Source organism: Pungitius pungitius, chromosome 15, assembly GCF_949316345.1.
Source record: "Pungitius pungitius chromosome 15, fPunPun2.1, whole genome shotgun sequence".
Classification (NCBI taxonomy): Eukaryota; Metazoa; Chordata; class Actinopteri; order Perciformes; family Gasterosteidae; genus Pungitius; species Pungitius pungitius.
This window is the reverse complement of record NC_084914.1, coordinates 19,087,215-19,114,785: the sequence shown is the minus strand read 5'-3', so window position 1 is coordinate 19,114,785 and position 27,571 is coordinate 19,087,215. Positions and strand designations below refer to the sequence as shown.

Below are 27,571 nucleotides of genomic sequence, written 5' to 3'. Positions count from 1 at the left end.
CACTTTCACAAACATTCTGTCAGTATTTCCATGGTTCTGAGCTTCCTGACTCACACGTTCCAATCGATATTCTCCATACTCGACTTCTCTTTACATCCTTAAGTAAAAATGATGTTTTGTTTCATCCAAAATATAATATAGTTTTAAGTACCACAGTGATACCGTGAGGTTAAGGTCTGTGCCGATGTCTCGTACAATACAAAGAAAGCCTTGTGACTCGGTTCCACCCCCCCCTCTTATCACCGCCGATCCTCACCAGGTCAGTCAAACTATTTCAAATATGAACTTACATTCATAGTGGGGTGGAAGTTTTTGCACAGACAATTGTTAAATAAGAATAAAGGCTGTGAGACAAATATGTTTTTCTCCGTTTGTTTCTTTGCAAGGGAAGAACGGTCACAGCAGCTACGTGCTCAGTAGACTGACAAGAACCTTCCCCCTTCACTTCAGGGCCGTTCTTATCCCTCAGTTCAGTTACAGGTGGCATCAACAGAAAACCTGCTTACATTCAACACATGTGAACAAACCTGTTGAGTCTCTACAGCCAGGACACTGGGGACATCTTATCAGTGTGAGACACTTTTCCCATGGCCTCACCATCCCAGCACTTGCAATTAATAAACTGGTTGTACAATGAATACAATTTAGAAAAGTTAGATATTTTTGCCATTACAATAGTTCAATGCTATCCACATAATTCCTACAAGCAAATTAAATAACATGAATTGCAAAAACAGGAAATATGGCTCCAACACAGGACACAAGTGAGTCATCCACTGTCAGTATCCTCAGAGGATATGAGCCCTGATGAGAGTGAAACCCTGCACTGTACTGACAACATGTACCAACCAGTGTCCAGTCTAAATGACTCCACATGTGATTCTTGGCAGAGGTGGCAGGCGGAGGCGCTCGACTCCTTTCTTCCCCGACGACGCCACGTCCGCGGGGCTGCTCGAGGGCGGCCCCGGCCATCGACAAGCTCGCACCACCTGGCGCAGCAGGAGAGCGTCGCGCTGCGTGCACCCCCTCATCGAGGCTGGGCTGTAGCACGGTACGCTCGGGTGGGGCCCTCTCGCGGCCGGTGCCCCCCTGAGAGACTTTTTGGGAGAGTGGCGTTCACCAAATGCGTGGTTCCGGCTCTGGCGCCATTGCGTCTCCAGGGCATCCGCATTTTGAACTACATAGACGACTGGTTGATTCTAGCGCCATCTGAGCGGCTGGCGGCCCAACATTGAGATGTTGTGCTTGCCCACATCAACCGTCTGGGGCTGAGACTTAACGCCAGGATAAGCGTGCTGTCCCCAGTGCAGAGGACCACCTTCCTGGGCGTTATTTGGGATTCGACCACGATGCGGGCACATCTGTCTCCCGCTCGAGTAGTTTCGATCCTCTCTGCAGTCAAGCAGGCCAAGCTAGGCCAGCCACTCACTGTGAAACAGTTTCAGAGACTGTTGGGTCTGCTGGCAGCGGCATCCAATGTGATCCCTTGCGGCCCGTTACACTTGAGACCGTTGCAGTGGTGGCTCAGGGCCAAGGGGTTATCCCCGAGGGGAAACCAGCACCTTCTGATCAAGGTCACTCGGCGCTGCCTGAGGGCCCTGGTCATATGGAGGGACCCTTGGTTCTTATCCCAAGGGCCTGTTTTAGGAGCAATCTATCGTCGGGTCATCCTCACGACAGACGCTTCCCTCACGGGCTGGGGTGCGATCATGAGTGGACACTCAGCCTTGTGGCAACATCATAACCAGTCCTGGCACATAAACCAGCTGGCGGTGTTTCAGGCGATGAAACACTTCCGCCCAGCCCTGACGAACCAGCAGACAACACATCGGTGGTCTCGTACATCAACCATCAGGGGGGCCTGCGCTCACGGCCGCTTTACAAGCTAGCCCGCCCGATCCTCCTGTGGTCCTTCGGGAAACTCTGCTTGTTAAGAGGGGTTTATATCCCGGGGTACTTAAACCAGGGGGCAGACACCCTGTCGAGGTGGGGGCCGAGGCCCGGGGACTGGAGACTCCATCCCGAGGTGGTGGAGCTCCTTTGGAGACACTTCGGCCGTGCCGAAGAGGACCTATTTGCCTCCAGAGAGACGTCTCATTGTCCTCTTTGGTTCTCCCTCACGCACCTCGCCCCACTCGGGTTGGATGCGATGGTGCAGGCGTGACCAAGAGTACGCCTGTACGCTTTCCCCCCCGGTTGCTCTGCTCCCAGGGGTTCTGGAGAGGGTCTGTCAGGACGGCGTCAGCCTACTGCTAGTAGCCCCGTTCTGGCCGGCCTGAATATGGTTCGCGGACCTTATGTCGCTCCTCGCAGGTCCCCCGTTGGAGATTCCCATCTGGGCGGACTTGCTGTCTCAGGCGTCGGGGTCCATCATTCACCCCCGCCCCGAGCTATGGAGACTATGGGCGTGGCCCTTGAGGGGACCCGCCTCTTAGGATCCGGTCTCTCGACCGAGGTCGTGGAGACCATCTTCCACTCCAGAGCCCCCGCTACAATGAAGGCATATGCCGGTAGATGGTGCCACTTGGTGTGGGGAACGACAGCTGGACCCAGTTAACTGCCCGGTTGGTTCAGTATTGGAGTGCCTGCAGGAACGTTTCTCCACAGGTTTATCCCCGTCTACTATCAAGGTATAGGTGGTACCCACTGGTATCCCGCTTCCTTCGTGGCACCCTGTCCTCCCCCGTACCTGACGTCTGACCAGGCGAAGCCCACAAGTGGGTGGTCGAGGCCATCACACTTGCTTATGAATCGGCCGGCCAGCCCGCACCTTTGGCTGTCCGGGCCCATTCTACCAGGGATATGGCGGCTTCAAAAGCCCTTCTGTCGGGGACCTTGACTCTGCGCCTTGAGCGCAGGTGCTCTCGTCCGAGTGTGCGCACTAACTTCACACCACGGTCACTTGCTCATATGGTGGAGTGGGTATTGGGTTCCCACTGCGTTTTTACGCAGCTTGAGTTCCCTCTCATGGAACTACGGTTACGAATGTAACCTTCGGAGACGCTGTATAAACTTTGCCATACTCCCGGCCTGCCCGTGGCACTTGATTTGGCCTTTCAGAGATGAATGGTCCTGCCTTTCGGGTCCCTTTATAGCGTCCTGGTTCTGGCGTCGCCAGCCTATGACGTACCAGCTCGCCATTGGTTGGATTTCACGCAGAGGCGTTCCCACAGCGTTTTTACGCAGCGTCTCGTTCCCTTCAGGGAACTACGGTTACATTTGTAACCGGAGACGATCTTTGACGACATTTTTGTTGCTTGTTTGTGTTTAGTTCAGTTTTTGAGAAACAGTCCATTTTGTTCATTTGATTGTGTCAGTCAACAGCAAATAACTTTGAATACGTACTAAGTATCTTGGGTGTAGGTTTGCTTTCGGGATATTGGTGGATTGACAAGAACTGACCCATCCGCCTTGGTCTGCTTACTGTGCTCTTTCTATGCTGGCTTGGAGAGTCTTTTCTTTTTAAAAATGGTTTATATTCATCTGTTGTATAGATCTAACATTTCCATGTAGTGTTCAAAATGAATCATCGTGTAATTTTCTGTCTAAAACTGAAGAGAAACAGGTTCAGTTTTCTTCCAAATTCCAAACACCTGGATGAAAATAGTGTAACATCTGTGCTCATGCTTTACTGATCCTCAGGGTCAGGAGAGAACAAATGGTACAAACACATTTTTTAAATCCTCTCACAGATCTTTGCAAAGCTTACATCTGTTCAAGATGATTAGAAAATCACAAAGAATGACAACATTTATGCAAAGTGAACATGAAGAGAAAACATGATGCTACCAGTGGTTTATCAAACAGAAATATGCGTGTCATTCAGTGTCAAACAGCATGCCATTACGCTGCAGTGCAGTCAAAGGAATACAAATGCAATACAATCAAAGGTCAGGGAGTATGCCATAGTTGTGTATGCGAGCAACACACATTGTGTTACAGAAGTATCATCTTACTGCCTGAAAATAGTCCTTTCTGTCCATCACCACCTCCACGAGGAAGCTTCAGTCCTCAACGCACCCACACTTACACCAGGGAATATGTTATGTGACAATAAGAAAGACTTCTTCACTAGTTAGTGAAGTGTAACAGTGTACTGCATTTTGAAAGTTTCTCGTGTTGTTACCTGCCATTTTGAGACAAGTTGATCAAAATCGGTTTAAATCTAACATTGCATTATATCTTATAGAGTGAAGGACATGCTTCCACCATAAGATAAAGACTGTATGCAGGGGGAAGTGTTGGTCCAGCTCCGTCACAATAACAGTTTGCAAGTTGTATAATATCTCAGACTCGTTCTTACGATTTTGGACTTGATCTCAGCGTCTTTTGGTCTCCACTGGCCCAACATCAGCTTTATATAGTAAAGCTGTAAAGTATCCCAGCACATGTGCAGATAGCCATAGCACTGTGATATAAATACATTTATATATCTTTGCTGGGAGTTGTTCATTTGGTAGTTGTTTCTCGCTTCTATTAAATTTCCATTTTCTAAATTTCAAGAACTTAAAATACAGCAGTTGACTCTCATTTAAAGCGGGAGTACTTTTTTACTAAACCTTTGTCAAGACCATTCAGACTGTCATTCAAATTGGAAAGGTGGACCCAGGTGTTGACATAAATGGCACCGACTACACAATTTCCTCCACTTGAAATGCACTTTCAGCTATCAGCTGGGAAACACGCTTTGCTTGTCATAGTGGATCATTATTATAGTGGGATTGCGTTCTGTCTACTGGTTCTCTTGTGATTGAGGTGGGCTAGCAGTACTAACTTTGTACTAACCATGGCTAAACTCATCCCTCAACTGTCTCCATACTGGACCAACATAAACTTATTGACTCTCAACTTTGTTGGATGGAAACACAAGAAGAAGAAAAACCTAATCTGTGTGTCATGCTCTTGTGGACTAACAGTTTATTCTTCAACAGCTTCAACTCACCCCTGAACCCATCTGGCATCCTCCAAAAAATGGAACTTTAATAGTTTAGTGCTTTAAAGTAATTAAGAGATACTTGTCAGTCAGAAATATGCAAAAACATTTGGCCTTAGTCCAAGTAATGCGGACAAAGTCATGGCTACCTCCTTCCCAGAAAGCAAGCCATTAAAGTTTACTTTAAAACAAGACAAATAATCAAACATGGGATTTAATATTAAAAGCATAACTCAGGAGCATTGCTACAGACCAGGGGGATTATTGGGATTCCTCAATCCTGTTGCCATAACATAGCACATTGCAAAAAGGCAGTCAAATATTAATATAAAAATAAAGATAAAAAGTAAGAACTTTTATGAATACATAAATATAAATAAATAAAAATGTAACAACAAATTAAATTTAAAGATAAAGAAATACTTAAATAAATGCAAATGAGCATTCCCCTGTGCTTCCCAGCACTGCCCTGTGCTTTAATACCAACGCTGGGATGCCTCACTAATACTCCCTATGCTTAGAAAACTACATACATCCTAACGTCATGTGTCCATGTTGTGGAGAGGCCATGTTCAGATGAACCACTCCTTCTTGCTCTCGTCGATGGTCTCGGTGAAGGCCGGGTCATTGACGATAATCGCCGCGTCGGCGCAGTCTGCTGACTCGGCTCCCTTGGCCTCGTTGGTGTGGTAGGAGCCTTTGTGACGGAACATGTGACGGACCACAAACACCATAATGCAGAGGGCCGTGAAGATCACCATGGAAATGATACCTGCAAACCAAACGGACGAATCATGTAGAAACTAAATGTGCCGTCAGAGGAGACGTTGGAGTCATGTTAGAAAGCTGATGCATCTCTCACTACATCAGACGCTTTGACCTTCTATGGAACTGGTGAGTAGCTAAAGTGTACTACAGGTCCATATGTATCCCAACGAGCGTGAGAGATGGCTAAGCACGGCTATTTACAACAAGTAAACCCAACATCTGTCCTCTCAGTAATGGCACTGTGGTTCAGCCACAGAGGACACCGGCGAGGGGGGGGCTCAGGGAACAGTAAGGAGGAAATGCTCCGTTTTCAAAGCAGAAGTGGAGATCCGGCAGCAGGGCAGAGACAGGATATACAGAGACTCCTGGCGAGGATATATTGATAAAGTAAAGCAGTCTAACGTGTTCACACACCGACGTTACCCCGGGTAACCGGAGACGTTACAGGCACAAACTAATGGGCCGAGCTCTGACACAGCAGCTGGTTCTTCCGATTGGCTCTCGGCTGCAGCTTGAAGGTAAGTGGAAGAAATGAGAATTACCTCCAACTATGGCCGAGTTGCGATCCACTCCGTCACCACGGGCTTTGCTGTCACTGAGGGGGAAAACCGCTCCAGCTGTGGAGAAACATCTGTTAGAATTCCATCGTCCTCACTAAGTTAGTGAGTTAGTTTAATGGAACATCACATGTCATTTAGCTGAGACTTTTATCCAAAGCGACTGCATTATAATCCATAACAACAAAGACAAAATCCCCAAATCTATCTAATCTAAGTTTGAAGAAAACAGAGACAGTAGAAGCAGGCCATCCGCATAAAACACCCCCTTCCTCTCCATATCTCGAAGGGGGAGACCAGGAGCAGAACATTGATCCAACAGAACAGCACGTTTACTAGTAAACACATTAAGTGGACAAACAGTGTCTCTCCTTTGTGTCCTGGGTTCATCACATACCTGCTTCTACGTGCCAGGGGTCACTAGCTGAGGCCATGGGGGAGATGGTCATGGGGGAGGCTCCACAGTTGGACGGGACCAGGATCCCGTGGGTGCTGACCGGTGCAGCCAGGCTTGAGCGCAGCGCGGCTTTCAGCGGCGCCATGCTGTTCCACTGAACCCTCGACAAACAGCCCACGAAGCCCGGCGTGTTGTAGCGCTCGATTAAGATCGGGTCGATCTGCCCGGTTTCTGCAGACAAACAACACAAAGCGAATTTAGAAACGTATTTTTAAAAATCATCGACAAGCCTGCCGTATTCACGGCACCATTCTGCGTGTGGGTGGAGTTCCAGACACCCACAGCCCGACCACAGGATAAAACACGAGTTCTATTGAATCACAGGAGAATGGTTATTTGTGTTGCTAGATACTGAGAATACACCTGGTCAGAACCACAAAGCGCCTCTCAGTGATGTTATGGGCAGAAAAGGGGCCGCTTACAACACATGTCTTCATTCACCCATTCACACCCACTCATGTAAGGGCAAGGTGGCTGCTGCCCATCAGGAAGTAACACGTTCACACTCATTCAGCCGCCCACTCAGAGAGCTGTAACGGTTCCTACTGAGTGTGGATGTATTTTACTGATGGGCAGGTGGTGTCATCAGGGTGTGAGTGGGTGGATTGAACGTTTGAGTCACTGTTATTATGTGTTTATGTCGATTATTGTACACACATTTTTCCCTATTCACCATCACACCAGAGTTATTTGCTAATTTGCATAATATACACGGTTCTGTTTCTATGTCCTAACATCTTAACAGGTGTTGTACTGTTGGCAGGTGTGTGAGCAGCAGGGAAACTGATGAAGACTCATTAAAGTGTTAAATAAATGCTCTCTTAGGCTCTACAATCCACTTTATACTTTAAATAAATGAATTACTTTTTATAACTGCATATACTTTATATTAAATGCTTTAAATGTATTCAAACAGTGTATTTTATAGTGCATACAACACATTCAACTATTTTATTGATTACTTGACTCAGTAAAAAATATATTTGATGTTTTGTCTGGGAAGAGTTTTCATGAAAAGCTTTGTAAAAGTAGATGAGGTTTATATCACATGTATTCTGTAAAGCTTGTCCAGTGAGTACTGAGGACCTCCTTCCTCCTCTCCTAGAATATGAATGGAATGAGATTCATATTCCAGAGGGTAATACAGTCTGTGAATCACTCCATAGTACAGTAATTGGTTCATTAGTAGCAGTAATTCTGTAATTCTGGGTAAATGATGTGGACTTTAAGTTCATCAGTTGTAATGTAGAATCTGACATCCTTAAAACCACAGAAACTCCCCCAACATCACAACACAAACACACTCCTCCTCATCTTCCCACTCACCAAAGACTTTTCCAAGAAAGATGCTTTTGACCAGGTTGAAGTGGGTGTCCGAGGCCGCGGGCAGGCTGTGCGTGGACACCGAGTAGTGGTCCAGCTGCAGAAGAAGTGGTAGGGATGGATATCTTCAGGACCTTTATTACTAATAGGAGCAACTCTTGAGAACAGGACAGATTCTATTCATATTTCAAATAGTATATTTCTATAGGAATAACCTTATTAATAGCACAATCTGAGCCACCTGCTGTAACAAGCACCGACCTGCAGCCGTATCTCCCTGAGGTTCCTGCTGATGTTGACCGAGTGTGGCTGCCCGTTGGCCAGGTTACGGTGGTCCACGTCTATGGTGTACGGCTCGGTTAGCCCGCCAAGGCTGTACCGGACCTGCAGGGTGCCTGGACACACAAACGCACAGAGGGTCACAATAAACAATCAATATGAATTGATAAATGAAGAACTTCCACATTGATGGAGTGTGACGGGCCCACCGTTGTGTCGGAGCACCACAGCCAGGTAGTCCTGAGTTCTGGAGCTGATGTAGACCAGGATGCTGGGAGCACTGGAGGTGCTGAAGCTGAACACCAGCTCCTCTTGAGTCAGGTTGGCCTCAGTGGGAACACCTGCACTGGACACGCTCTTCATCTCCTGAAACGTCCCCCCTTCTGGCAGGAAGTCGTAACGCACCAGGGTTCCAGTCTCAAAGTAGCCCCCTACATCTAAAAGGCAGTCCGAACCAGGGCCATTAATACATTGTGCTTACACTCACAGTGTGGACCCCCCCTGTGGTTACACCCGTACCGTCAGTGCAGAAGGGTCCGTCGTACGCGGTGAGGGAGCAGTCACAGGTGTACCCGTTGTACTTCTCCACACACTTCCCCCCGTTCCTGCAGTGCATCCCGTAACTGCTGCAGTGGCCCTGGCAGCCTGGATTCACCCCTGGGGTTACCTGGGCCCTCTCCTCCAGGTCAAAGGTCACACCATTTATCCTCAGAGCCCGCATGCAGCCCAGAAAACCCCTCTGACGATTCGAAGCCCCTTGGAAATAAAACATGAAGCATTGCAACATGCTGTTTTCACAGAACAAGGTGTGTGTGTGTGTGTGTGTGTGTGTGTGTGTGTGTGTGTTTCTTACCAACATAAAGCTCGCTGTAGAACTCTAGTCTAGTGTGTCCCTGGGGGGGCGTGGTTCGGACCTCCTTGTACTTCCCATCAAGCTGCAGCACCGCTTCCTTGATGTTCTTTTCAGCCTCCACGCGATGCCATTGGTCGTCATTTAGTGGCACCGGCGAGTGGACACTAAGCTCCACCCGCTCACTGCCCACGTCGAAAGAGAAGAACACCCCGGAGCCTCCTGCAAGGGCCGAGATTAAACATGTCTTTGGAATTACTGCAATTAATGTCTATTTAAACTTTGGTCAATAAAAGCTTTTCACTCCAGGATCTCAACTCCTGCCTGTGCATATTTAAGTAAGTAATAGCATATTTATTACTTTTGCTCACATGTTTCCATAATTATTGTAAAGCATTATGAATAGTTCTGATTTTTCCTTGTTCTGAGTGAACTGAGCTGGATGTTTTTGAAGTAAACACTTGTTCCTGGTCTTATAGGAGCCTCTCAATATACATTTTGCTGTCAAGTGTACATTATTGAGTACGCTATTAAAGAAGACACTTCATGGGTTTCACACATTTGACTCTTTGTCTTAAGGACACACAGACCCACCTCTGAGCTCAATGTGAAGGAAGTCCGTGGTTCCCAAGTTCTCCAGAAAGACGCCGTGAGTGGATGAAGTCTTAAAGTAGAAGGAGATGTCAGTGCTGGTTTCTCCTCTGAACGAAGGGAAATGCAGGTAGGAGGCGGGGCTAGTGAAGGACGCTGCATTCCAGAAGGACCCTTGAGACAAAAACAGATGTTGATCTGATGAGCTCTACATTGATGTGTGTGTGGTGCGTGTGAGAGGAAGGCGCTCACGGTCCCCCTGGCATCTGAGCGGCCCGATGGTCAGCTTGGCTTCGGATCCAGCTCGGCTCGTATCCCCCACCACGACCTGGCTGACTGGCAGGTGGTCTTTATACACCAGGAGGCCAGCGTCCTCCTTCCTGCACACACAGGGACACAAACAGCAGTCCATCGAGTCTGAACCGTGTACACAGGACAACATCTGGAGCACTTCTACACCTTCTGCAACACAGATGTAAAGGTACAAACGGAACCATCAGCTGGCGGAGAACAAACAGCCTGACCACTCACCAGCTGCGCAGGTCAGCGTCACAGTTGCAGTAGTGTTTGGGGTTGGTACAGTTGTGCTCGATACCACAGGAACACTTCTGTATGCCCGGTCCAGAGCCCCCCCAGTAAGAATGCCTCTCATTAGACCTTCCTACCCACCAGGTAAACGGGACGCCATCTGGGAGTCAAAGCGACAGCTTGGAGTCAGAGTACTTTCCTTTCTACTAGATGTTGGTAACCACAGAATAAAATAAAGGTGTCTATTAGGCTGACATCTCAAATAAAGATGACTCTACCAGGAGTGTTGAGCAGACGAGACATTCGACAGGCATAGGCCACAGACTGGTCACAGTACTCTGCACTGCTGGTGACTGACAGCACCTGGAAACACACATGGGAGAGACAGAGCATTACATACAGTCCATGCAGGTAATGAGCCTTTCACAATGACAAATGGGTTAGAGCTGAAGAGGAAGACATGGAGCAGCAGGGTCAAAAAGGGGTCAGGGAACAAAGGGGGAACAGGAGGGGGAGGCAGAGCCTTGGTCCTCTGTGGATTTAGACTCTGATAACAGCATCTCCTGCAGGATGGTCACCAACAGAGAGCAGCAGCAAGAAGGGCCCAGCGGGGGGTCTGTATGTGTGGACCACACCATGTAAATGAAAATCAGATATGTCACATAAGGCTGACAGGCAGATTCAATTATGTTAATCAAAATGCGTTGACATGGCAACGGGGATGTGTGAGAAGGTGAGAGCTGGAGCTCTGCATCAGACGGGCCTTCTCTTCATTTCTGCTGGCAGCTCGCTTTGTGACTTGTATACAGAATTATTATTTTAGATTTCTTTTTAAAGAATGTACAGTTAAGTTGAACGGTTTGAATTGTTTACCTGCTCATCTGTCACATTGTAAGTGATGTGCAGAGTGGCCTTCCCTTCCTGGTTTGTACTGGTGACTGATGTCTGAGGAGATAGGTCGTTCTTTAGCATGGTCCAAACTCTCTCCTCTAAGACCAGAAGAAAGGCTGTTGTTATTCTCCACACGTTTGGACCAAAGATGCAATTGGGTTGGGTTAGGCAACAATATGTTAGCAGAGGCAGAAGAACTTAGTATGTAAAATAGAATGACACATGCATGACAATACACTCCGATGACTGCTGCAGCATCCTAAACGTTGTCCTCCAGCTCATCTCCTTCTTCCTGTTCAATGAGCAGCAAGAAGTGCAGTCTGCTGCCCCCCCGACCCGACGCCTGCTATTCTCATTACTCTCAGTCAGTCCAGTGGCTATGGCCATGCTTCACAGTCAATAAGAAAAAGAAAGAAAGGGGATGGGCCTACACATGAGCAGAAGCTGGGAGGAGGGAGGATATTGAAAGGCAGAGGACTGCAGATCCTCCTTCAGGCACCACGTGTAGGTGTGTTGGTGTTGGAGTGTGTGGTACGCTGACCGCAGCAGGATGGAGATGTGAAAGGATTGCAGCTTGTATTGTGATGCAGGGTCGGCAGCCATTGACCTCTCCAGGTCATCTTCTAAATGCCACAATCATTCTGCGTCTTTTGCTCATGTCCATGTCCTTGTCTGTCAGTGAGTGGGCTTGAGCTACTGATGCCTTGATCCTGTCTTGTTCGCCCTGTCCTGGTCTCTGTAGGTCAACATGAACCTGGAGTTTGTCTCCTGGGATGCTTTGCTCTTCTAGATGTTTCCATTATGCTGACCTTTGATTGGACACGCACAGCTTCATCTCTCAGCAGATCATATTAAGTTGCTCTCAGATTTAGTCTCCAAAAATGGGCTTCACCACACAGAGTTTTTTTACACCTGGAGGGTCTTTGGTGAACAGTCTGCACAGGTGCATCGGCTGTAATGATGTAAATCTCAACTTAAACATTGACATAATGACATCAATACAGGCAGAAAGGTGTTTAGTATATATATATATAAAAATGTATACCAAAAACCGTTCCGTCTCTTAATAAATGTGATTAAACGCGTTCACTTGCCCAGCCCTAATAAAATGTATTTGAAAATGCTCCAAAATAGCCCCCCCTCCCAGGTCGGACGGTGTCGGGCTGAACTGTGTAACACACCCATTTGTTGATGGGTTGGAGGTTGAGGCCTAGCTATCAGGACATTGGCGACACATGTTCTTGCCTGATTTAAAAATAGAGATAGACATAATAAGCATTTCCACACAATAAAATCATGGAAAACAAGCATTGACCAAATCTGTTCTGGATACATTTTGTTGCCCAGAGTGTCTTATTTTTCTGTTGAAGTAACATCTTCTCAGTGACCTCTCACCTGTCATGTCACAATAGACCTTGAAGGGGCTGATGAATCCACTGCCGTCTGGGTCGATCCAGTAGTTCCCTGAACTCCTCCCCTGGTGCTTATACTCCTCACAGGACTGCTGATACATTGCTACAGAGGACACACACACATTAGTACACAAAGTACTCTGTGTGTGTGTGTGTGTGTGTGTGTGCACTCACATCTATGGCAGGTTGCTCCTGTGTATCCAGTGCCGGTACAGTTGCAGCTGAATGTATTCCACGTCTGAGAACAGCTCCCCCCGTGCTCACAGTGATTAGGAACACACCTGACACACAGACAGTAATGGAAGAAGGTCCATGTGACCCCGGGCAGAATGCAGCAGGGACCCGTTTCTTATGAAGTTTATCTGACTGAGTTGTATACCTATCGATAATGGCACACATATCCAGGCTGATGTTTTCAAAGGATCCAGCGAGGTCCTGCTCCAAAGCCCTGAGGTCAGCCAGATGGTCGTCAATGTGGATCATCTGCATGCATCCCTGGAATGAGCGCTGCAGGGACCGGGTGTTGGTGTGCAGGAAGTTACCTGTAGACAAGCGCAAGTAACAGAAATAATGCTCATCGTAAACGAAAAATTGAATAGTTTCTCCTTCTGCTCTCAGAATAAAACACACCTGGCTTTACTCAGGTGACACTTAAATAGTTAAGGCCCCCTGACATCATCATTACATCATCACAAGTGAGCTTTCTTCCCTTTTTTCCCCATTGAGGGTTTTTTTGGGGAGTTGTTCCTGTGGCGATGTGAGGTTTAAGGACAGAGGGTGTCTCATGTGTATTTCAGGCCCTGCAGGCTGGCTTCTTCTTCGCTGGTGGTCACCACTGCTGTTTGGTGAATCGATGTGCCTGACCTCGTGCCTTACTGACTGCTTCCCTCCCTCCCTCCCTCCCTGTCGGTAGAGTTCCAGTTCCAGCCTCGTAAACTGTATTGTTGGGGCAAGAATCTACTTGGTAATCCCACACTGACCCGTGTGATTCCAGCTCCTAAATCCTTGTTCTCCCGTGACGCGTATTGGTTGTTCCCCCTTTTTGGTTGGTTGTGGTAAACGAGTCATGGGGTGGTGGGTATAGAAATGGGAGGGGTTTACGTTTGGGGAATGGAGGGAGAGGGGATGTCATCCTGCAAAATAACAAATAAATAAAGCAGCAAAACTAGATGATTGAGTTACTGCCCACCCTACCCGACTACTCTGTAGTTTCTGAAGGCCGCCCTGTGGGAGCGTATCAGAGGCCCAAGTTGATGGTCCTTTTTAAATGAAAGATATTGGTGGTTAAATTTGGCTGAAGAATCACCTCCAAAGTAGTAGGTTCCTCCGGTCTGAATCTGGATGGGGATGGCTGTCCTCACTGTGGAGGCCTCGTCACCATCCACTGTCAGCATGGCGTAGTTCTCCAACGCATTCAGATGGACACTGTGCCACTGGCCATCATTCAAACCCGAACCTGCAAGTGTAAAAGTGACAACAGTACTGAGACTAAGTAAAAACAACAAATTGAACTAACCCACAGCTCCAGGACTTAAATGCTGAAGAACATTGTGCTGAGCTCACCTGATGAAATGTCAATACGCGTGTTCTTCTTTTGGGTCACATTCATGTAGACTGTGACCTTGCCCTCCGTCAGTCCCACCTCCACCCAACCGTCCGCCAGGGCCGTGAACATCAGCAGCCCGTTGGGGTTCCACGTCCTGAAAGACAGACTGACTGACAGAGTGTCGCTGTCACTCTGCCCGAGCAGCCGCAGGAAGGACGTCGAGTTGAAGAAGACCGAGAAGGAGTTGGACTCGGCACATGAAAATGTCAGGTTACGCTGCGAAAGAGACAAAGAGGGACAAACCATTATACCACACATTTATGCACTTCTTCACAAGCTCTATTCTATTTAAGGCTTGAAAACTCGCGGCCTGCGGTCCAATTGTTGCCCTCGGGACGATATTTTGTGGCCCCCACCTTAATATGAAAGTTTAATGTTAGTGCGGCCCGCGAGTTTTATATTGTAGCGACCCCACTGTTATGGTGTTCTGGTTTCCTACTGTGTGCCTGTCCAGTGAATGCGGCATGCATGTGAGTGACATGGGGGGCGAGAAAGAGAGAGACAGAGAGAGAGAGAGAGAGAGAGAGAGAGAGAGAGAGCAGGAGGGTGAAATTCTAGTTTCCCGCCCTCTGTCGCGCAGGTCATGATGCATTCAGTGGTTCATTTGTAAATCACAAGGTGTTCATGTGACAGCGCAGGCACAGGTCCCCACAGCACACGTGCACTTACGATGCAGTGGGACTGATTTAGGCTACACTGCAGTGACGGTATCAGTCGGTGTGTCAGTGATTGATAAAGTGGCCTCTTGAGCAAAGGCGACTTCTGTGTCCGGAACAAACACACACAGACCATTTGTTAAATTGAAGGTAAATTGAAGGGACCCCACAGCTCCTTGACGCACACGCTGCGCTGTGAGGTTTTGGAGCTTCTTTACGCAGACGGATTATTCTGAAGCGCAGGGTCGTCGCGTGAGGGCAACAGCTCCAGCACGGGACCCCAAACTTCCATTTCCCAGGCCCCCATCTGCCAGCTCTGACTGGGGGATCCCAAGGCGTTCCCAGGCCAGTGCAGAGATATCATCTCTCCACCTGGTCCTGGGTCTTCCCCGGGGCCTCTTCCCAGCACCTAAGGAGTATAAGGAGATGCATCCAAACCACCTCCACTGGCTCCTTTCTTCGGCCTAGAGTGGTGCCACTATGAACATCCACGTGGTGTTCCACAGGTAGTGGTGCTTGTACCTTGGACCTTAGTGCTGCCTTTGACACATTGATCCTCACACACTGTTGCAGAACTGAAAACATGTCATTGGTATTCAAGATATTATTTTATACTATTATTAAACTCAGCTGGTTGGAGGCGTTTTTACATGGATCCCAGGTTGAAAACAGTGAAACCAGAGTTCTGTGCTAGGACCTCACAGATAAAATACTTGAAGGACCGCTTTGATCATCTATCATGTCATAATGTTGCATGTGTACATGTAAAACCCTCTGAGGACAACTGTGATTTTGTCTTTACAAAATAAATTCAATTTAATTGAGGAACATCAGTGGCTGCATTGAATTGAAGTGAATGCAATGAATGAGGTCTCTGTTTAACACTAACAAACATGCACACACGCAAGATAAGGTTGTCTTACAAAGCTTGAGGTGTCCACCTTCTTCCTGCGGACCAAGTTGGTGATGTTGTCTCCGTTGTAGGTGATTCCCTCCATGCAGCCCACAAAGTTCTCTCTTCCTCCTGAGCTGGGCTTTGCGGATACAGGAAGGCCTCCAAAACTTATCTGAGAACAGCGCAGAGCAATATGGGCCGGCTGACATGATCAGACTGTACTGCGACGTTCACAGTACTACTGCAACCAAAACTCAATGAACATCATGCTCTATCGAAGAAGACTCGAAACTACAGATTGAGACCATAATCAATAGAATCTTTACTGAGGGATGAGATCAAGACAGAAGTAGAGTCATTTTCTCACTGACTTTATGTCCAGCTAGCGGGTGTTGAGGACATAGCATGGTACTCATCAACACACAGGTAGACTGTCTCTATCATGTTCTTCTCACTCCATGGAGTCTTTACCTCATAGTCCAGGTCCAGGTGGTCAAACTCTCCATTGGTCCTGAAGTGCTGAGTGTGATGGTCCAGAGTGAAGTTGACATTCCTTCGGTACCGCTCTATGACCACTGAGTGCCAGTGGTCATCATCCAGTAGGCTCCCACTCGTCACAGAGGTGTGACCCTGAATGGAACCGTACTGGTTACTGCCTGGAGAGATGGACGGGAGCAGGTCATTAATATTTGTCAGCACCAGATAATGAAGTCCTTAAAATGTCAAAGGAATGGAATGGCTTCGTCTGTCCTTGAGAGCACATTGACTTCATAGAGAGCTACCTAAGTTGATGCTGAGCTGCAGTCTCGCCCTGCGCAGCTCTAAGGAAATGTAGTCTCCCTGCTGTCCCTCTCCGTGAAGCACCACTCCGGCTCCAGCGGTGGTTCGAAACTTCAGAGAGATGACGTCCTTCACAATTTTGATCTTCTTACTCCTGAATCGGTAGGAGATGACGCCATTGCCGTCAAAACTTATCACATCAGCCCCTGGAGGAAAAAAAGAAAAAATATATATTTCAAACGTGCAGAGCACATTTTGACTCTGCAAGCTCTGGACGTTCTGGTACTGGCGAACAGAGGATCTAACCACATGCTGAAGGTCTGAACCCTGCCAGAAGGGTGGTGGGGTTGAAGCAGAAAGCCTATACAGCTTCCAACGCTAACAAAACACACTCCTCTACCAACTATACCCCCACTAGGTCACACTCTATTAGTACTTATGTGGCATCTACTTATAGCACTTACTAAAAAAAGAACTTTCTTGATTTATTCTGCCAGTAAACATTGTAAACATGAGTTTGTGATATTTTCTTCCAATGGCAGGCAACCCATTGGACACTCCTGATTTAGTGAAATAGAAGATGAAGTGTATATCTGATCGAGGTGTAATGCTTGTTTCGGTGTTCCAACTTTAATCCATTCACAGTGTGTTTTTTAATGAAAGTTATTTGTAAATGCTGCGGTCTCAGTTTCCCATTTAGGGTTCTGTACACATTTTCAACAGCCAACAAAAACCCACGTAGTGTCACGGTTTGGTTCTTCTTCCTGTTTTATTTTGTAGTTCCATGTCTCTTGTGTCCATGGGTTAGCTTCACCTGTGTCCAATCACCTGCACCTCCCTGGTGGATTTAAGCCCTGTGTGCCTGGTGTCCCCTGTCGCGTCATTGTTGGAATGCATTGATGCATTGAATTAATATAAATTAAAATCAACCTTTTTAACATGATTTCCAATGGATTACATTTTCAAATCCTCTCAAAACTTTTTCAACTTTTTCAGCTTTTCCAATCTTTCAGCTGGAGACACCATTTTAACTTTAAAATGTTGACACAAGTCTTTACAATTTCATAAAAAACACAGCTTCTGAATATCTATTCTACTTTTTTCATAATCACTAATTATGTTTCATTAGTTTTTGGGTCCCTTTTGAAAGTAGAGTGGGGGTTAGAGTGAGGACAAAGTCAGAAAACACAGACGGTACACTTTTTGTAAACTGCTAGTAGAACAGTTTTAAAACACATAGAAAACTACACTCATGCGTTCGGTAGAGTCTTGGGTCTCTCAAAATGACATATTATTTTTTGGCCAATTAGTTTTGCTCCAGGAAGCATTTGTTTGAGGTGTGGATTTTGTCTAAATCTCTTCGCTCTCTTCGCTGTGAGCTCATTAGCGACCAGCTGGTGATCGATGCCCATAAAGACGCAGCTCAGGGACGTGTAGGTTTAACCGTGTTTAGCTAACCGTACATGGACGTGTAGGTTTAACCGTGATTAGCTAACCGTACATGGACGTGTAGGTTTAACCGTGTTTAGCTAACCGTACATGGACGTGTAGGTTTAACCGTGTTTAGCTAACCGTACATGGACGTGTAGGTTTAACCGTGTTTAGCTAACCGTACATGGACGTGTAGGTTTAACCGTGTTTAGCTAACCGTACATGGACGTGTAGGTTTAACCGTGTTTAGCTAACCGTACATGGACGTGTAGGTTTAACCGTGTTTAGCTAACCGTACATGGACGTGTAGGTTTAACCGTGTTTAGCTAACCGTACATGGACGTGTAGGTTTAACCGTGTTTAGCTAACCGTACATGGACGTGCGTGTCGTGCGTTGGGACGGAGACCTGGGATGAGCAGACCGTGAGTACGGTTAGATATTTGGGACATGGGAGAGCGATAAGTGCTAGCTAGCTAAACTGCTAACAAGGCCACGTGACACCGCTGGGCTTTTTATTCTGGCACAGCAGCAATAACCCCTTCTCAACTCACAATATGAGCAGCCATACAGCTCCAGGCGTACGCCAATGCGTCCCTCCCTGTTCCAGTTCACTGGGATGAAGCGGATGTAGTGGGCTAAGATGGCGTGCTGCAGCTCGTGGCGAACGACACCGGCACTGTTCACATTCCCCTCAAATGTCTGAAACACACAGAAGCATGCTGCACATCACTGGAGACGAGGTCCACACATTCTAACTCAATTGTCTATATGAAAATGTATAAATAAATCAAATACAACTCCATGATTATTCAAGATTAATTACAGTTCTGGAATGTGTTTTCAGAAACGTCATGGTTGAGTGACTGCAAATGAACTTCCTTATTTTCTCGTCACTATGAAATGGGAGTCTTGGTATTTTGACCAGTATGTTAGACATTTCATCAAGACCCCAAAGAACCAGATCAACTTGTGGTAAAATGGGCACACGATGCGTCCTTTAAAGTGTGTAACTGGTCGGCTGGTCAGTCCATATCATCTTCACTCCAACTTCCATTACCTTCGGTATCCTGACATGTAAGCTGTATAGCTAATTACACTAGGGAAGTTACATAGTTTCTTTTTTTAAACTAAAACTTGAATCAAATGAAACCTAGGCCTTGCATTACAGCCATCAAGTATTAGGTCAGACGTGTGGCTACTATACAGCACCAGGGGCACGGTTTAGGGTCTGGTGCCTTGCCCGAGGGTACCGGCATTGTCACTATCAGTTTCAAGTATTATGTCCAAACACAACGAGACAGGTTTGAGGATAAACAGATCAAATACACCACAACAAATGCTGGTTCGATGCATGTCCAACCTGATGGCATCCGATGTAGGTATCAATGACAACAGTTGGAAACATATCTGTAGCTGTTTATGTTAATGGAGGGACATCTGTTTGAGGTCAGATCTCCCCTCTGAACAGCAGACCATATAAGGGCCACTGTATTTCACTCCAGTAAAGTAAAGACTACATCTGCCTTTCATGGGTACAGAGAAATTTACAACATCATCGCCATGGAAGGTTTTATTGCAAGATTTATGAAGAAATACATACCTGTTTATTTCATGATATTAACCATCAAACTTCTGGAGGTATTCCACCAAACATAACTATGCATTTCATAAACTGAATCACTGCTGTTTTGCTTCAGCGTTGGGAGTAAGCTGCAGTTACTTCATGAGGTAGTTTGTCAACTTTGATCTGTAACATTTATGAAGTTTCTGTTTAGCGCACCTGAGAAATCCTCCCTGCTGCTACCACTGAACAGACTAAGCTTAAGCTAAGTTTAAATGAGAATTCTTCCTTACCCAGATGTTTCCATCCTGTAAATAAGGCCTCCAGTTTTTCTGTGTGTCACTGTAAAGCAGCCGATACTTGCTAGTCCAGTCAGAGCTGCCATAGCGACCCTGTGTCACTATGGCAACCACCTGCTTCCTAGAACCCAGGTTCACCTGTAACCACGGGTAACGGTCTGTATCCAAGGGGGACCAGCCTCCAGCACCTGGTTTTATGGGTGTTGTAGGGTAGACACGACGAGAGATTGAAGGAAGGGGAAAGGAACAGAGGAATGTTGATCTGAACATTTGGGAAAAAAACATCTTTTATTCTATTGAAGTAAAAAAAAAAACGTATATTCTTTTCAAAAATTATATTCTTTTCACAAATGTTCACAACTTTGTTTTTTGAACAGCAAACGTGTAATAAAAACGGTAGAATAATTATTGATTCTATTCTATATTATATTTTATATTATATAAGATGTCTTTGTTAATTGATGATTATTTTATTTAGTTATGGAACAAAACGCCTAAATACTTGGGTTTATAAGTTTATAAGTAATACATTTAGCATTGTTTAATTGTTCAAATACATTTTTTAATTTAAAAGACAGGGTAATTGAAATTGTTATTCTGTTATTCTATAAAGACTTATTGTTAAATAAATACAATGTTTTTTATGTTATTAATGAGGTTAAAAGGTAAATATAAAATGCTCGTAATATTGAAGGTTAATGTTATTTCCTACTTAAATGTGGGATTAATACTGTACATATTAATACGTTGTAGAGTTATACAATGAATTGATAGAAGGAAACACGTATTACTTTACATCTGTATTTTAACTTGACTTTGTAGAGTACATAAAGGTCCCTAATATTATTAACAGGAGCACCTTTTTCCCTTTACTCCCATTTACACAATCACAATGCACACTACACAAAAGTAAAATACACAAGGGGGGTGAGATCAAATAACAAGGTAAAAACATCAAACATATGTTTGAATAATGATCTTTGCTCTGTACCGATTATGACGTTAAAGCAAATGTGTTGTCACGAAAAGGATCTTAAATTCTAAAGTTATTATTTAACAGTGAAAATTAGAAGGGGTGAAACACTATGCAGCAAAACAAGTTGTATCGGACTTTTGTGCAGAAATACACACTGCGCATATACAGTAGAACTCATGTGTGGAGGTCACTGACTGTCACTGACCTTTTCAGCTGAAGCCTCCCATACACAACCATTAGTGTTCATTCAGAACAGTACAGCCGAGGAATGTGAAAAGCACATTTTGAAGAGTAAAATACAGTGTGTTTATTTTAGTGCAAAAGGATGTGAAAGAGCAGTCCATTGTTGACAAAGAGCAAACCTTGTTGTCTGTTGAGTTTGGCGTAGCCGGCTCCGTGTCCTCGGGCGAACGCCGACGAGCTGCTGAAGGAACTGTAGGGGAGAGGAGTGGCCAAGCTGTCCTCGCACTTTCCTGAACCACAGGAGCAAAAAACAAACACCAGTTCAGCTAGTCAATGTGCATTTGTCCCGTGGCATACCACAAGCACGTCAAAGTTCTTAAAAATACAATATGTTAACTCAATAATCGAAAATAGAGCTCATGATAAACATGACCGGCTTTACCCCTTGCATGTTAGTAATGATGACATCACAGATCAGAGCAGCTGGATCCCATCACATGATTTTGCTGCAGGTGCTAATTTGTTGTAGACAACACACAAACTAAAATGATCATTGATTTTCATCAAAAACTCATTTGCACTAAACAGACCCTGAATGCATCATAATGAGCACCATCGTTGATTTGTGACCTCTTTAAAACTACTAATCTTATCAATGATACATAAAGCATAAAGGCAGATATCACAATCTTAAATTTTACTGCATATTGGTGGATAATAATACACTTTATGTGGTTAATATGCATGCTGAACGGTGAGGGGTCAGTTAGCCTTTAGCATGGGACAAAGCATCCCCCCTGGAGGGGTTGACTACACAGATCTGTTTGGGCCTGCTAACTCAGTAAACTACTAAAGCACCAGCAGCCACTGCTAGTCCTGCACGAGGACCTTTCAAGAGCAGCGAGCCAGTTGGTGCTGAGCTGCTGACTCTTTCCCACCAAAGCACCGCTCCACAAAGAGGCATCGCTCCACGGCCTGAAGATACAAACAGGGGAATCCCTTTTCTCTCATGGTGATTTGAACAGCGATATTCTAGGTTCTCTACCATTTACAGTGCTTTAAAACGACACTACTGATTGAAGGACTACCTGCTCTACATGTGTGGATGTGATAATGTAACTGGTTCTCGCATAATGTAGCATCAATAATGGAACATGGCTGAGGATATGTGCCTACATGTATGTATTGATGTGATAGGTCATTGTTTGGGTCTGTCTCCATGATCCACATGGACTCTACTCATTCAGAGGGAGATCTCAAATGTCCTATTTACACACTATTTTCTACATTGTACGCCATGTTGCTAGCAGTGATTTGCTAATAATCCCACCTACTCATATTCCTTTAGATCACTCATATTAATAGCATTGATGTCAGTCTGGTGGGTGCAAGTAGAGGCAGGACTCGTTTTTAGGCCAGAATTGCCTATTAATAAATCAAAAGTCCCGGAACTCAAAAATAAAAAAAAAGCTAAGGGGGAAAAAACCAAGGACACGATGACCCCAACCATACGTAGACAAGCCAACATGCAATGACACGGCCCTCCAGGTGATTGGACACAGGTTGGAAACAATTATCAACACAGCAGACAATCACAGGGGAAGACCGGACAAGGCAGGAAGTGAAGTTACCTGAGGGACACAAGAGACATGAAACTACAAAATAAAACAAGACAAGAACCCAAACCGTGACAATATATGAGTGTATTGTGACTCCTTTGAGCATTTTGATTTAACTACATTTTGAATTGGCCAATAGTTTGTTATTTAAATCACAGCAGTAAGGAATCTGTCAGTGTAACTTCTATTTTCAAATGTACATTTATTATGATAAGCATATGCCCAAATTTGAGGATTAAAACATTGAGGATAAAAACATTCTCACTCAGAAGGCATCTCCCTCCTTGACTACTGTGACTCTCTGCTGGCGGGTCTCCCTGCTGCCGCCATACGACCACTGCAGCTTACCCACAATGCAGCAGCTCGACTGGTCCTCAACCTTCCGAAATGATCCCACACTACTCCACTCTCTTCACTGGTTACCAGTGGCTGCCCGCCTCCAGTTCAAAGCATTGGTACTGACGTACCACGCTGTGAATGGATCGGGTCCAGTCTACATCCAGGACATGGAAAGTGCAATAAAATTGCACTTTGCTGTTTGTTGTTCTTTTGAGTTCCTTATGTTTGAAATGCACTTATTGTAAGTCACTTTGGATAAAAGCGTCAGCTAAATGACATGTGATGTAATGTAATAATAGTATAATTACTTTTGGGATTTTTTCATCCCATTAACTGAATACTATAACAGGTTTGGAGATACCTTTCCAACCACAGACCACACCATCGTAGTCTTTATATTAACACATTGTGAATATATTCCTATATATCTTGTCATGAATCAATGCACATCATCGAATATCAAAGTTCCCAAGAAATAAAATAAAACAACAGTACATCAAAGCCATGTCCTCTGTGGATAGAATGGTGTCACGTGGAAATGGTTTGACTTTATGTGTGTGCCTCGGTGCATGCGCCGTCTTTGTTCTCCACACACTCAGCAGAGTGGACGTGAGATGGAGTTTTGGGTGGGGGAGGGGCCCCAGATCTGTCTGTGTGTGCGACAGGTGGTGTGTATGCTAATGAGCTTCCTAATATGCATTACAAAGCAACGCGCCAAGCATGTGTGGAGCAGTTTGAAAGGACCAACAAACCATCGACATCTTTCTCACAGAAAAGATGTTTTCTGTGCTTTGCTCATTTCAACAATATTTTTCAGCATTAGATTGGGTGACGATCATTTATTCCTATTTGAATTCAACTCACATCAAGAGGATACCTAGTTGTTAAATATCATTTTATTTTTTTACTTGGACTTTCTCAGTCCTTAAATTCAGAACTAGAACGATGTGCTGATGCAGCGGTTAATGACTGAAGAAGTTCCGAAGTACAGAAAGAAGAGGTGTGGGGGAAGGGGGGTTTGCTGAGATGGTTTAAGAAGTTCCATTAGCTGTCAGGCTTCTTTTCATTTATGAAAAGTTCAATTCAAGCTGACTGCAGCCCCCTGGGCTCCATGACGGAGTGAACTACCGCAGGTTAAGCATTCTGTGCTCAGACATCATATTAGATTCCAGGTCAGACTACTCAGAAATAACTAAGAACTAAGAAAACTGCAAAAAAACCAATATGAAAGTCATGAAAAGACACTTTTTTATGTTGACATTGTCCAAACATCTCACAAAAAGGTTCCCTGCATTGGACGGGTAGTGAAATGCATCCTGTCTACATCTATATGAAATATAAGAATGTGATATAAAATGTGTAAGAACAATGGGTTATAATGTTTGTCTGTCAGCGGCTCATACAGCAGCACTGGGCCTTTCTTCTGGATGACCCTCCCTCTACCCAGAGTTCTGTTACGAGTGTCTGGGTCAGGCCTGGTCCCTGACTCGTCCCTCGCCAGTCCCTGGCTGGTCCCTAACTGGTTCCTGGCTGGTCCCTCACTAGTCCCTGACATGTCCCTCACTAGTCCATTACTGGTCCCTGGCCGGTCCCTCACTAGTCCCAGACATGTCCCTCACTAGTCCCCGACTAGTCCATCACTGGTCCCTGGCCGGTCCCTCACTAGTCCCTGACTAGTCCCTGGCCGGTCCCTTACAAGTCCCTCACTAGTCCCAGACATGTCCCTCACTGGTCCCTCACTAGTCTCAGACATGTCCCTCACTGGTCCCTTACAAGTCCCTCACTAGTCCCAGACATGTCCCTCACTGGTCCCTCACTAGTCTCAGACATGTCCCTCACTGGTCCCTCACTAGTCCCTGACTAGTCCCTCACTGGTCCCTCACTAGTCCCTCACTGGTCCCTCACTAGTCCCAGACATGTCCCTCACTGGTCCCTCATTAGTCCCTGACTAGTCCCTCACTGGTCCCTCACTAGTCCCTCACTAGTCCCTCACTGGTCCCTCACTAGTCCCAGACATGTCCCTCACTGGTCCCTCACTAGTCCCAGACATGTCCCTCACTGGTCCCTCACTAGTCCCAGACATGTCCCTCACTGGTCCCTCACTAGTCCCTCACTGGTCCCTCACTAGTCCCAGACATGTCCCTCACTGGTCCCTCACTAGTCCCAGACATGTCCCTCACTGGTCCCTCACTAGTCCCAGACATGTCCCTCACTGGTCCCTCACTGGTCCCTGACTAGTCCCCCACTGGTCCCTCACTAGTCCCAGACATGTCCCTCACTGGTCCCTGGCTGGTCCCTCACTGGTCCCTGACTGGCCCCTGGTCGGTCCCTTAATCAGATATTGGCCCCTTGTTATTTCATGCAAAGTCTGCAATGGTCAAAGCAATTTGAGTATTGGTCATAATTGTAACACACCAACAAGTGCAATATTAAACACTGAAGTCACTGTATCAACGTTTGCTTACACTGGAATGTGTTATTAATCATTTATGAAGTGTGTATACAGGGATTCGACCTGTTAAATAAAAGAGGGGAATGAGGGTCACCCAACCAGGTAAAACAATCACTCTATTGTTGGTTATATTTCTGCATCACCTATGGAGAGGATGGTCATTACGGTATGGAGGAGTACAGCTATGTTGATATGTTTAGCATTTGCTAGATTATATACACACAGGCATGATGGTGACTCCTGTCCTGCTGCAAATACACCCCTCTTCATCATCACTTCTGTGATATGAAAGAAACCGTTATCCTTATGGAACACCCCCTCACTTATGAACTGGTGCTTTGGTCTCCTGCTGAGTCCATGCACTGGCCCCAACATCAGCTAGCTACCAAATTAGCCACAGCGTGTGTGTGTGTGTGTGTGCGCGCGTACGCGTGAGAGTGCGCCTCTGAATTAGCCTACTTACGGGATGCTGAGGATGCAGCGCTGGGGGGGCTGGTGATGCTGCACAGGGCTGCAGGCAGCAACAACAGCCTGGTCACGGACGACATGCTCTGAGACAATGAAGCGGCTCCAGGCTCCTGGCTGTCGGTTGTTCTGAAGGAAACAAGCAGTGGTTCTGTGCTCGGTGCGTTTGGGCTCCTCCTTCCTCTCTTACCGACCTGCTCAGAGGCAGTGCCGCGGGGTTGGACCGGTAACCTCCGCAATTATCCTGTAAACCAAACAGTGTTCGCTGCGGGCCGATCCTCGCTCTGCAGGTGCATGGTCAGACAGACTGGGCCGATCCAACCGCCGGGATGCAGAACCAATCAGCCCCCCCAAGCTCTCCCGCACTTGGTACGGTCCGAAAGCAAAACGACGCAGGGCGTCAGCTGAAATGACTGATTACTAAAAATTACTAAAATTGTCGATAAAAATGATTGTGTGACATTTCTTATGTCTTAAAATTGTCTTAACCATAGAGACAACTCATTTTAAAATTAAATGCACCTCCGTTAAAGGCAAATGGGCTTGTACAGCCAAAAAGGCACTATGGTTTTTCAAGTGAAATTTCTCAATCTTTGAACTGTCTTCAAACCAGATCCCAAAAAGTTGACACTTGATCCCAGTTCGTGTTGACCTCCTATATGCCCATGGACATTTCCAGGAAATATTACTGTACTGTTTTTGAGAATATTAAAGATTATATCAGTAAAAAAGACATGATCCGTAAACCAGATCCGTAAAAGGTAACACTATATTTTCACTAGATCCTAGTTCTAGAAGACCTCCTCCATGGCCATTTACTCTCATGATGTATTACTGTACAGTTGTTGAGAAGATCGGAGGCAAAGTCGGTAAGAATGACATGATATTTGCCATATCCCTATCTTTGAACTGTTTTAAAACAGATCCAAAAATGGTAACACTCTACTCTCACTTGAATTTGGATTCATATAAAAGGTGAAAGACAATGAGGGGAATTTTGCAATAGTCTTTGGAAAATAGATGGTGTTAGAATATGTAATAATAATAATAATGTAACACGTATGCACACCCCTCCCCCCTGAAGTAATTTTGGCTTTTACTAAGTCTACTAAACATTAAAAAAATTAAAGGATCTTGAGACACAACAAAAGAATAATAAAGACAAATTGGTGGACAAAAATGAAGAAAGTCAGGAAATAAATTAATCTATTTAGGAAAATAGGAAGATTGGAAATTGATATTTACAGAACAGAAATACTATGAGTCAGTGGAATGTGGATCTTACAGACCAAACTCTGTCTTGAAATTCTCCAACATTTTACATAGCAATCCTTGCCAAAAGACTAGAACAGATCCTTCCTCAACTTGTACACAAATGACCAGACAGGCTTTATCTCACAAAGACAAACCCACGACAACAGCAGGCGCGCTGCACATGACAAACCACATCCAACAGAATAATCTTGATGCCTCGTCCATCTGGATACTGAGAAGGCTTTTGATTGAATGAGTTGGCCTTTCTTATATAAAGTCCTTGAAACATTTAAGAAAGCATAACAACTTCTTTATAGGCATCTGTACAGTATATATATGCGGATCCATTGGCCTGCATACAATGTTTGCCCCCCTCGAACTCTTAACGAGTTAAAGAACCTACTAATACATTTCATAGATATGCAGGATAAAAACTCAATCTTCAAAAAACACACATCTTAATTG

The 27,571-nt window shown here is 45.6% G+C and overlaps 1 protein-coding gene across 1 annotated transcript; it reads right to left on the bottom strand.

Annotated features, from left to right (window-relative positions):
- Positions 1-5,112: 5,112 nt before the first annotated feature.
- Positions 5,113-26,196, bottom strand: cntnap2b (contactin associated protein 2b). Its single transcript, XM_037458856.2, has 25 exons — positions 25,851-26,196; positions 21,157-21,267; positions 19,813-20,006; positions 18,510-18,657; positions 16,529-16,732; positions 16,218-16,402; positions 15,775-15,918; positions 14,153-14,411; positions 13,896-14,045; positions 12,969-13,131; positions 12,764-12,870; positions 12,573-12,692; positions 11,160-11,275; positions 10,565-10,649; positions 10,290-10,446; positions 10,011-10,138; positions 9,762-9,932; positions 9,171-9,389; positions 8,837-9,073; positions 8,527-8,754; positions 8,300-8,433; positions 8,042-8,135; positions 6,656-6,886; positions 6,244-6,318; positions 5,113-5,705 (listed from the first exon to the last, which is right to left on the bottom strand). The coding sequence occupies exons 1-25, from the start codon at positions 25,933-25,935 to the stop codon at positions 5,506-5,508; spliced, it is 3,945 nt and encodes a 1,314-aa protein (XP_037314753.2). The 5' UTR covers positions 25,936-26,196; the 3' UTR covers positions 5,113-5,505.
- Between the last annotated feature and the right edge of the window lie 1,375 nt (positions 26,197-27,571).

Coding starts and splice junctions, on each gene's coding strand:
- cntnap2b (XM_037458856.2), bottom strand. CDS start 25,935: ATGTCGTCCGTGACCAGGCTGTTGTTGCTGCCTGCAGCCCTGTGCAGC. Junction 6,887..8,041: donor CTTTCTTGGAAAAGTCTTTG/GTGAGTGGGAAG, acceptor GTTTGTCTGCAG/AAACCGGGCAGATCGACCCG. Junction 5,706..6,243: donor CAACTCGGCCATAGTTGGAG/GTAATTCTCATT, acceptor TTTGGTTTGCAG/GTATCATTTCCATGGTGATC.